This window comes from Hibiscus syriacus, unplaced genomic scaffold (assembly GCF_006381635.1).
Source record: "Hibiscus syriacus cultivar Baekdansim isolate YM2019G1 unplaced genomic scaffold, ASM638163v2 tig00111427_pilon, whole genome shotgun sequence".
In the NCBI taxonomy this organism is placed as follows: domain Eukaryota; kingdom Viridiplantae; phylum Streptophyta; class Magnoliopsida; order Malvales; family Malvaceae; genus Hibiscus; species Hibiscus syriacus.
In genome coordinates this window covers 3,652,615-3,664,145 of record NW_024063088.1, presented here as the reverse complement: position 1 = coordinate 3,664,145, position 11,531 = coordinate 3,652,615, and the positions used below count along the sequence as shown (strand labels likewise).

General features: G+C 37.0%; 1 protein-coding gene across 3 annotated transcripts; it reads left to right on the top strand.

Moving 5' to 3' along the window:
• The first annotated feature begins 78 nt into the window (after positions 1 to 78).
• LOC120163058 (protein CASP-like) lies at positions 79 to 10,038 on the top strand. Of its 3 annotated transcripts, XR_005519616.1 has the most exons (7): positions 79 to 195; positions 460 to 540; positions 1,212 to 1,319; positions 7,575 to 7,718; positions 9,143 to 9,220; positions 9,682 to 9,774; positions 9,849 to 10,038. XR_005519616.1 is itself a non-coding variant. In XM_039173083.1 (4 exons), the coding sequence occupies exons 1-4, from the start codon at positions 8,472 to 8,474 to the stop codon at positions 9,907 to 9,909; spliced, it is 273 nt and encodes a 90-aa protein (XP_039029014.1). In that variant the 5' UTR covers positions 8,466 to 8,471; the 3' UTR covers positions 9,910 to 10,038. The 3 variants fall into 3 exon arrangements, 2 of the variants coding, with proteins under 2 accessions (XP_039029014.1, XP_039029013.1); XM_039173083.1 differs by lacking the exons at positions 79 to 195; positions 460 to 540; positions 1,212 to 1,319; positions 7,575 to 7,718 and adding an exon at positions 8,466 to 8,512; XM_039173082.1 differs by lacking the exons at positions 79 to 195; positions 460 to 540; positions 1,212 to 1,319; positions 7,575 to 7,718; positions 9,143 to 9,220 and adding an exon at positions 9,292 to 9,431.
• Positions 10,039 to 11,531: the final 1,493 nt, after the last annotated feature.

Genomic DNA, 11,531 nt, shown 5'->3' with positions numbered 1-11,531 from the left:
TTAGATTTCAATGCTTTTGATGTGTTTTAATTAACATGTACTAGCTTTGTTCATGTATCTTTCACTGGTTTTCAGGTCAAACTTTCTTAGAAAACATCTTTGCTGGAAACAGCTGAAGGAAAAATAGTAGAACTCATGAAAAAGGTTCATGAACAACAAAAGCTGATACAGAAATTAGAAGATGATATATTGAAGGTTTGGACTAGTTTCTTCAGAGATTCTGAAAATGGCAGTTTTGACCAGTTTCATTATTTCTTACAGCATTTTCCTTAGATCAGTTAGATGATTTACTGGCTGCCGCATATATGTGGAGTATCTTACACTGAAAGATTGAAACTATTAATTTATCTATGTTTCTCCTTCCATTTAATGATGTTGGACTTAACAATTCCTTGATGATGAAAGTCCCGCATACTGCAGCCATTCATTTTCATCTCGATCTTTCTTTCTTTAATGCAGGGGTATAGTTCCAAAGAAAGGAAAGGGACTCTCTTTGATGATTGGGATCTTTCTAAGAGTGGAGGGAATGAAATTTCTGAGGTATACTGGCTCTTGTTTGTCACTCTACGTGTATAAATTACCAGAATGTATAACCTCTAAAAGAGAATTTAATTATATCGAAGAAAATAGGAATTAACATAACAATTTGGTCTTTGTATTTTCTACATGTGCATTGTACTTATAGTCATATTTGCTATTTAAGCTTAACTTATAATTACGAGGGAACTTGATTCCTCAAAAGTGTATGTTGTTTATGGGGTTTTATCAAACTTGTTCTTAATCCTTTTCTTCCTTATTCCATGTCTTTATCTTTTACCTATATATATATATTCGTGTGTGGGAACAAGGGATAGTTACTGAGATGAATCGCCATCCGTCAAGATGTCAGATTACCTAATTTTTAACTGAAAAATTAGATGCGTGTGATGCATCTGTCAGCAATATTTGCTGAGTTTCTTCACTTAAATGTTATGTTAGGAAAAAAGTTAGTGTCCTATGTCCCACATACTCATTCAGTGCAGCATTGATTTACGTCTCGAGACTGCAGGGACACACATGTAAGTAATGCTGTTGAAACAATCATGATCCTCACTAGTGATGTTAAGTTATTCTTGATATTATGGATGTAAATACAGGATATGTTTTGCAAGTGAAATAATTCAATTTTCAGTGAGTTATGATTTGTTAATTCAAATCTTATTGTGGAACAGAACACAGATCACAAACAAGTTTCCTCAGATCAAGAGCAAAGCTCAATGCTGAAGGTGATATGCAATCAGCGTGATTGATTTAGGGCACGGTTGCGGGAAACTGAGGAAGTATGGTGTTTACCTTTCTGCACATAGTTGCATTTGTTTTTTTTTTATAGGAATTGAAGGCCTTATTAAAAACTCCCTTCATGATTTAAGGAACTCAAAATGAGTTCTTTTATCAGGAGGAAAAGAGTGTCTTATACTTCATTAATAAGAAACATAAGATTACAACAACAATAAAAGACCTTTACAAACAAGCGTTAAAACCCAAAATAAAATACCCCTACACACACTGTAATTAACCAATAGCAGACTTAGCTAACCCATCAGCCTCAATATTGGCTGTCCTTGCAACCCATCTAATAACACCCTCCACTTCTTTAATCTTGACTGGTATATCCCTAACAATAAAGACAAAAAGTTGGGGACACAAAGTCCCATCTTTAACCCACTCCACTGCCAATTTACAATCAGTTTCTATAATCAACCGACCCTTAATGCCTCGTCTCACTGCATCAAAGAAATGCAATCCCTTCTGAACAGCCTTTAACTCCATCAAAATAGGCGGTCCCGGGCCAGTAGCTTCCATAAAAGAGCCTAAAAGAAGAACTTCCTCATCTCTTAGAATCCCCGCAACTCCACTACTCTTCCAATCCGAACTTGTAGCTGCATCCACATTCAATTTAACACAACCCTTAGGAGGGAGTAACCAAGGGATGGAAGTGACAATCGACTTGTTGAGTGGGAAACAAGAGTCCCCAAGGGAAGGGTCACTTATAAGAGAATCCATAGAAATAATCGTGTCAGCAAACTTAGCTAAGAACCAAGATGCAAGCCTAACTCTTGCTATAAAGAATAGGTTTGTCTGGTAAAAAATCCCTCTTTTGAACACAATATCATTTCTAGCTTTCCAAACAGTCCAAATAACAACAGCAGGAATTAGCTTCCAAATAGCAGAGTTAGGATTTAGTTCTTCCCAAGCTTGGAGGAATTTCTGCGCATTCTCATGAAGAACCAAACTAAGACTCCAATATTGCACAAATTTATTCCAAACTGACCAAACCACAGCACAAGAGAAAAATAAATGAGAAGAAGATTCATCAACCAAATGACAAAGAGGACAAGACAAATCTGCAATACCCGTAACCCCTCTTTTAACCAGTTCAGTCCTCACTGGCAGCTTTTGTAGAACTACTTGCCACATAAAAAACTCAACTCTTGGGGGCACCAATCCTTTCCACAAGTTTTTCTTCCAAAAGGAACTCTCTTGGGAAGTCGAGCTACAAAACTTCACACAAGAATTAACAGTATAGACACCACCCCCGTCTCCTTTGCAAATCAGACCATCAATAGATTATGTGGACAAACAGAAATTAGAAACAATATTCATCATATTAGCCCACTGTTCAAATTCCCAATCTGCCAAACTCCTTCTCAACTAGATATTCCAAATCCATCCCGATGAACTAAATTCGCCAAATTAAATTAGTTTGCCACTCTTATTTGAAGAAATAGCAAACAGCCTCGGAAAAGAGGTCTTAAGCGGGCAGTCCAAAGCCCAATTGTCCTGCCAAAACCGAATAAACTGGCCATTCCCAACGTGAAATCTACACATGCTGTGAAACTTAGAGCCGAATGAATCTTCTTTAAAATGCGAATTCACCACTGACCTCCAAATCCAAGAAGCTTGAGTTGGAATTTTGCTATTAAACAATAGTGAAAAAGGATCCGGATTATATTTAGAGCATATCAACCTCCTCCAAACAGCATTCTTATCATTTGCAAACCTCCACGACCACTTCCCCAAAAGGGCTCTGTTCATATAACTAAAATTAATCACACCCAAACCTCCCTCATCCTTAGATTTGCACACATTAGGCCAACTAACCCAATGAATCTTATTTTTCTCTGTACCACCTCCCCATAAGAAGTTCGACATAATAGAGTTGAGATTAGAAATAACCGAGGCGGGAATTTTGAAAAGAGACAAGAAGTAAGTTGGAAGTGAACATAGAACCGATTTAATCAAGACTAACCTCCCTGCCAATGAAAGAGTGGTAGCTTTCCAACCTGCAAGTTTCTTTCTAAAATTTAAGACTACCGGATCCCAAAGAGATAGAATTCCGAGTTGCACCAAGAGGTAATCCTAAATATTCAGAAGGAAATTTCCCCATTGCACAACCAATTGACGACGCCCACTCCTCAACTTCCTCCATAACCGTATTAACACCAAATAACTTGCTTTTCTTAAGATTCAATTGCAACCCGGCCATGACTTCAAACACCCTTAGGACCCTTTTGACTTTAGAAATCTGAGTTTCGGAAGCCCCACAAAAAATAATTAGGTCATCTGCAAATTGCAGATGAGATAAATTAAATACATTCTCATCCCTCCCAATCTGCAGTCCACAAAACAGACCCTCAGAGACTGCTTTAAGAAGCAGTAAATTTAGGAGTTCCCCAACTATGTTGAATAGAAGAGGAGACAAAGAACAGCCCTGTCGGAGACCTCTTGCCTTGCCATAGGAAATTCTTGAGTAGGGACCCCATTAACCAAAATTGAAATTGAAGCTGTTGTAACACACTGTCTAATCCAGTTCCTCCATTTTCTGCCGAAGCCCATTTTCTCCATAACTATAAATAAAATAGACCAATCCACAGTATCATAAGCCTTTCTAAAATCAACTTTGAACACACAGCCTTTAAGTCCGTTTTTCCTCCAAAAGTCAACTCCCTCATTAGCTATAAGAGAGCAATCCAGAATTTGACGTCCTGGAATGAAAGCAAATTGCGTAGGACTTATCAAATCAGAAATACAATTCCTTAACCTTCTCGACAGACATTTAGATAGGATCTTGTACAGTCCTCCAACAAGGCTTATTGGTCTAAAGTCATCCAAACCACCAATATTAGACACCTTGGGAATAAGAGTAATGAAAGTATGATTTACTCCATGCTCCCAATCTTTCTCCGAATAAAAATTATGGAAAATTTTCAGAATATCGACCTTAGGAACAATCCAAAATCTCTTAAAGAAGCCCATATTTAAACCATCGGGACCGGGAGCTTTGTTGCTATCACAAGATTGTAAGGTCTCCCAAATTTCTTCCTCAGAAAATTCTTTTTCCAGAAACATACTTTGTTCCATTGAAATTCTGGAAGAATTCAATTTCAAATCTTCAACTTCCAATGTCGAGCTAGTGTTAAAAAGTCCAAAAAAGTGGTCCTTGACAGTAGCTTTGATAATAGTCGGATTTTGAATAATCTCACCATTAACATTGAGTGCACTCATGAAATTCCGCTTCCTCCTAACTGAAGCACAAGCGTGAAAATATCTTGTATTACGATCTCCTTCTACCACCCACTTAGATCTCGAGTTTTGAAGCCATATCTGTTCTTCGATTTTGTAAAGCCTCCATAATTCTAATCTCATAGCTTTCAAGTCTGCTGGAATAACAGTACCATTCGAATCCTGCATTAACTGTAAATTAACCTCTGCTAAGTGAATATTTGATTCCAAATCAGCAATTTCCACAGCTGGAAATTGATGTCTAATCCCCGCCCATTCCTTAATTGCCATTTTCGTTTTCCTCAGAATTGAAAAAATACCAACTCTGTTATTTTTATTCTTGCTGTCCTGGACAGCAGAACCAACTAAATTGTTGAACCCTTTATCATCCATCAAGTAGGAACCTGTCAAGTCTAACAAAAGTGGGAATTTCCTGATTGTTACACCATGTGAACCTCCCCCCATGAAGAGGTAAGTCTATCAAACCTGTCTGATGAAGAAAGTGACTAAAAATCCTCAAAGAATTGTAATTTTGGGCTCTCCCAACCTTCTCTTCTTCAGAAAGGTATACATTAAAATCACCTCCCACACATAGAGGGATACTTAGACCACAAATAAAAACAGCTAGCTCTTCAAAGAAAGTAGCTTTTTCTTCTTCAATAGAAGGACCATAAACATTAATAAAACCACACCTAAATTGTGAAGGGCGAAAGGTTCCAAAAATAGCAATGAACCTTTTGTTATAACTTGATTTTCCATTTCAAACAAAGACTCATCCCAACAACTCAATAAACCTCCAGAAGAACCCACTGCTGGAGATTCTGCAAACCCTTGTAAGGAATTCAAACCACTTCTTCTCAGAAAATGACTATGAATCTTCTCCATTTTCGTTTCTTGCAGCAAAAGAAAAATAGGGCGTTTACTTAAAACTAACTTTTGAACTGCTCTGTGTTTTTCCTTTCTTCCCAACCCCCTAACGTTCCAAGAAATAATAGCTAAACAAATATTAATCATAATAATAAGAAAACCAACAACCGAAGAAAACAGAAAATTATGCCCTCCTCAAATCCTCCTCCAACTTAAGAATTTTTTCCAAAAAGGTTTACTTCCCGACCTTGAAGGACACCCCCAATAGCTTACTAATTTTACAAGTAGCTAAAGCTTCCTCCAAAAGGATCAAAAAAGCTAGAGAAGAAACAGTAGCAATGCTAGCTTGATCCAAGGCCTCCCTTGTCAAAACTCTTTTGACTCTGTTAAAAAATTTCTCGGAATTGAAGTCATAGTCATCACCTTCTGAAAGCCACCCTTCACCCAAGTAAGCCAAACCAATGTCATCAGAAAGCCTCTCCACAGAAGACTCCACACCACCATCCAAATTAAATTCTGCAGGAACACTGACAGGAATAGCTGAATTATGAACCAATTCCTTTCCCTTAATCCTATCTAGAGCCTCCTCTGCTCTAGAAAAAACAAAAGGCTCATTCCCGAACCAATGTCTTCTCTCCCTAGATCTTTTATACACCCTATTATAAGAAGCAGATCTTCTCCTATCCAACGACACACTCTTTGAAGTAGATGGAGAATTAGCTCAAAAGAGCGATCTTCCCCTCGAAATCCTTTTTCCAGCATGTGCAACAGATTGTAACGCAAGAAACTGCCCCTCTTTAGGATTAACCGAACAAACCGCAAGACCTTTAACCTCAGTATCCACTAGAATAGCTGGATTAATTTTACCAAGAACAATAATGTCATCTTCCTGACCCCCCTTTTTTCCTTCTTCTATTGATACACTTATTTCTTCAATTAATTCAGACAGATTCTGCACCCTTTTTTTATTCACTGGCCTGGCCCGATTCAACTTCACAGCAGGGCCAACTGGTATAATTTTAGTAACAGGAGAATAAGACTCCCAATTAGAATCCGAATGGGCTGAAGGACTCTGGTCCTCAACCTCTCTCAGCCCAAGGCCCGCATATTCCCCCTGGGATTTAATTCAAATTCAAACTTGTCTGACACCCCAGTATTATTGGGCAGAGTGTCGGACTTCTTTTTCAAATAATGTTCCCCACCTTCTTCTGACATCTCCCTATTTTGACTGTTCTGAAGCCACGTGTTAACCTTTGACCAGAATCCCTCTGCTGAGTTCACCCTACTGTCTTCTTCCTTCTCTTTGTTTCTACCATCGTCCCCCTTTGACACATCGTCACTGCAGCTGCCACATGACAAATGCTGCCTCGCGACTCCATGGACTTCAGAGATAGAATTAGAACTGGATCCCACATTAATTTTAACCTTAAACGATCTGCCATAAGATCCTACTAAAACAGATTCTTGTACATCAAAAGGGCTTGCCACCCTTAACAACATTCTAGTCGAAGAGAGATCATCTCTGTTTCTTGTTTCCTCCAGGATACTAACAACCTTTCCCCACTTACTTCCAAGCTTCTCCAGAAAAGGTACACTCCAGCTAAGAAGCGGTAAACCAACCAACTCGACCAAACAATAAGCCAAAGGAACTCCATCTTCACACAATGGATCTACCCAATCAAACCAACAGTAAAGTTTCTCTCTAAGACTCGACCACGCCTTTAAAAACTCTTCATTTGAATTGAACATAATAATGCAAGCGTTCCTAACATATCCACACCTTACTATCTTGACCTGGAAACCCTCCTTTGCCAAAGCTCGCATCACCATATCAGGCTGAAAGGTATCTTTAAAAACCCCTGTTAAAGAATTTTTCACCCAGCAAAAATCTTCTGATGGGATGTGCATATCCCATACATTTCTTACACCATTTGCTTTCTTTTGACCTCCCCTATTCACCCTTCGTTGTTGGTCCAAACTCCTACTGTTAGCCACATTCATAACCGCCTTATATGATCTGCCATCTCTCAAACTACTCGGTTTCTCCAGATCAACCTGCTGTCTACCATTTGCATTTGTTTTCATTTTCCATTCAATGGAATTTTATTATATGCTATTTTTGGTTTCTGCAAAAATAACGTTTCTGAATGTTCCATATCTTATAGGAAATATGGCACTTAAAGGAGAAGATAGGGGAGCTAACAACAGAACTGGAGAAAACAAAAGCTGATAATGTTAAACTTTATGGAAAGATTCGCTATGTTCAGGATTATAACCATGAGAAAGTAATTTCTAGAGGATCAAAGAAGGTATATGTTGTTTTTAGTACATACCATAATTCTCACCAAGTGCCTATAGTATCTTGAAGCCGAGTTCTTGTTGATTTTTCAGTACACCAAGGATCTTTTTTTTTATAGAAGATAGGCCTCATTAAAAAACCCCTTCATATCCTACATGTTATTAGTAACATGAAGGACATAAGAAGGAGGAAAAGAGTGCCTCTGATTTTTATTAATCTGAATCATAACATACAGCCAATCCCTAACCACAGACTGCTTACAACACCATAACACTTAACAGCATAACACATACTGCATCACTATAACCAGAAGCCTTAAAAAAGCTGACTAAACACATCTTAATAACCACAACACATAACCTCTAAATCAACCTATACCAGTTTTTGCTAACTCATCCGCTTCCCAATTAGCAGCTCTCAAAATATGTCTTGAAATAATACCCTTTCCTTCCACAAAAGTAGCTACACCTCTTACCAAGGACTGAAATAAAGAGGTACATATATCTGGATTTTTAATCCACTTCAGAGCCGTGGTAGAGTCCGATTCCAAGATAATTCTCTGACTTGGAAACGATCCTACTTCTTCAATAAGAGTCAAACCTCTTTTGATCGCCAATAGCTCTGCAAGTATAGGAGGACCACCTCCAATTTTTTCAGAGAATGAACCAAGTTGCAATCCCCTGGCATCCCTAATCAATCCGCCTATTCCTCCTTTATCCCATCCCTTAGCCATTGCCCCATCAACATTTCTTCAAGAAGATATATGAGGATGATATTAATCCCTTTGCAGCTTTCTCCGAAAAGGTTGAACCCCATTCATGAATATATAGCTGTCAGATTCACATATATCAGATTCAGTAGAGAAGATTTAAAATCTTTTTCTTATTTAAATAAGAAATTTAAAATGTTTTAGTAGAGAAGATTCAGTAGGTGTTACACAGACAGTTTGTTTGCATTTAAATGATTTCGATGAGGTTAAATTTTCTTGATCACATTTCTTCAACTTCAAGTTCTTGCCACGTGTTCCATCATACCTGCCATGAATGATTAGATGGCTCTAGGGTCTTTGGAACAATGCTCAAGTCTTCTTTCCCCATGTAAATTTCAAGATAGATTCGAGATAAGATTTCATATTTACCCTTCTAGATTGCTATGGGAATTATGTTTATCAGGCAAATATAATGTAGAATCGTCCTTGTAAAGCTTTTTTTTTTTTTTTTGATAAGATTTGTAAAGCTTATTTTAATTGGGAACAAAGTTGAACATCCAAGAAATGCATACTCGCTGTTCTCTACCATCCATGCCAACTCACATGAGAATATCATAATAATCCCAGTTAGCATGTACATCCATGGAATCTTTGATTTCTTGTCATGTTTCTATTTATGCTGTTTGTTGGATATTATGTAATAATTGGTTTTGTTTATTATATAGGAGAGGGATCAAAGATACAAGGAGTTGGGCTTCAGAGACATTCACACTCGGCAGCGGACGTTTTCTTCTGGGAAACAAGTATGGGTTTGTTTCATCTTCTAATTGCTTATACAGCATATTCTTTACTGGAATGATCTTTTGCTCCCTTTCTTGCATGTTCTATCATGTGTATGCATATATGTAAAGGTGGTCGTCAGGCCGGTAGATTTGAACTTTCTTGCATTCTGACCAAGGCTTGTTTGATGATAGTCACTCTAAGTGGATTGGTCATTTCAGGCAGCAAGATTGTGTAAGGTTCATTGGCTTTGTTCGAAAGATTAGTACAGGTTAAATTTAGTAAACAAGAATGTGTTGATATATATATACATGTATTTTGTGTGTTACATCAAACAAGATATAGTAGTACCATATGACATTAATGTGGTCACCATCCTACAAGGGAGTCCGAAGCGATTCCCTCTCCACGTGAGGATGTATCCGTACTTAATTACTTAGATAGTTTGTTGATTTGCTAATGAAATGTCGCCTTTGAATTGCAGGTATGCTCGAACATTTGCATTTTTCTACACAATTGGTTTGCATATACTAGTCTTTACCTGCCTATACCGAGTGTCGGCTCTAAGTTACCTCAGGTGATGATGTCCCCTAATCTTTACGATAACTTTACCTTTGAAATTATCTGAATCGACATTTTTGGCAAATGCAGCCATGGCTCTGAGGAACCCCTCGTTGTCGAAAAAAACCTGAACCTCCCGCGCAGACATTAGCGTGGTCAACCGTTGCCATTTCTGCATTTATACTTTTGTTATTGTGAGAAGAATACGGCATTGACATACTTAATAAACTGTACATGTAACAGAATGGTGTTATGGTCCAAATCAAATAGTTGATAGTCGTCGTCCAGAATGAAGGGTTCCATTGTTTCTTTGTTTTCAAAATCCCTTTTTTGTACTTCCAATCTGAAACTTTATTTCATTTAAATTTTTAACACCTGAATCGATCTCGGAAACGAAAAAATATCCCACTCGTCTCCATATATTATATAAGCTTTTGTGCTTTTTACTTTTACCAGATTAAATAAAATACATTATATATTAAAAGAAAGGGTAATCTATGTCAAATACCATTCATCTTTAGGCTCAGGCTCGTTTATGTCAGTAATATTTTAATTTTGTCAATTTTAACACTAACATTTAAGTTTAACTGTAATTATGTCACTCCGTCGTTAATGGTGTAACGGCACGATGACATGGCACTTTCGTGTCGTGATGTTGTTGACATGGTTCTCTCACCAAAACGACGTCGTTTTGGCATGATTGTGTTGGTGCTAAAAATTCTCGAAATGACGTAGTTTTGTTTGAGAAAAATTATTAAATAATGCATTTGAAGGGATTTGAACTCATAACTTTTTGAAATAAAGGTTAATACTTGACCACTATGCCAACTTAGAATTTTTTATATAATTCTATAAACATAATATACATAAGTCATCATTTGAAAAGTTATTTTCTAAAAAGCTCATGAAATTATTAAAATTCTAAAAAACACCTTAAATTTCATAAAATTTCAAAAAACTCCTAAATTCCTAAAAATTTCAAAAACAATTTAGGGAGTCAATAACATAATATATTTGAACAGATCAATTTAGTACTTTCACTATTAAACGAATTTATTTTTCCTTGTATTAGTAAAATCGAACAGAATAATTTTTTTTATATATTTAATACTTCACTCATTGAGAATGGTTTTAAAAATAATTTTTTATATGTATTAAATATAAGAGAAAATAACCTCAGTGACCAAAAATGTCTTATAATATACGATTGTAACCAAATTTTTTTGGATTTGCCAAAATGACCAGCTAAATCGTAATGCGATCGATAATTCGCAACGCGATCTCCGGTATCGCAAATCAGTTTCCAGATTCGCAACGCGATTTTGACTATCACATTGCGATTTTCCTAATTCGTAATGCGAATACGTAAATCGCAATGCAAATATGTAAATCGCAATGTGAATCTGACTATCGCAATGCGATTTACATAGCGCCATTCGTATCCAACGCGTATTTTTTTTCAAATTCCAAACACGAATATATTAATATATCGGAACACTGAACCGTCCACAGTATATCCCGTAATCGCAACTCATAACCTAAAACCCTAAATCACAACTTAGTCTCATCTCCATCTCTCACTCTCTAAGGCGACATCCGTCCCCATCTCCGACGAAATCAGTCCCCATCTCCGACGATATCAGGCTTCATCTCCGGCGAAATCATTCACGGTTAGAAATGGAAAATCAACCAAATCAACCACCGAGGGTTAGTTTTTTTAATTATTTTTATTTTGAAATTTTTGCATTATTATTAGGTTTTTCATATTGAAAT

What these genes read in the sequence shown, in the direction of transcription:
- LOC120163058 (XM_039173082.1), top strand. Translation starts at nt 9,307, where the DNA reads ATGTGTATGCATATATGTAAAGGTGGTCGTCAGGCCGGTAGATTTGAA. An exon ending in ATTTCAGGCAGCAAGATTGT is followed by an intron (nt 9,432 to 9,681) that starts GTAAGGTTCATT and finishes TTTGAATTGCAG; the next exon opens with GTATGCTCGAACATTTGCAT. An exon ending in TCGGCTCTAAGTTACCTCAG is followed by an intron (nt 9,775 to 9,848) that starts GTGATGATGTCC and finishes TGGCAAATGCAG; the next exon opens with CCATGGCTCTGAGGAACCCC.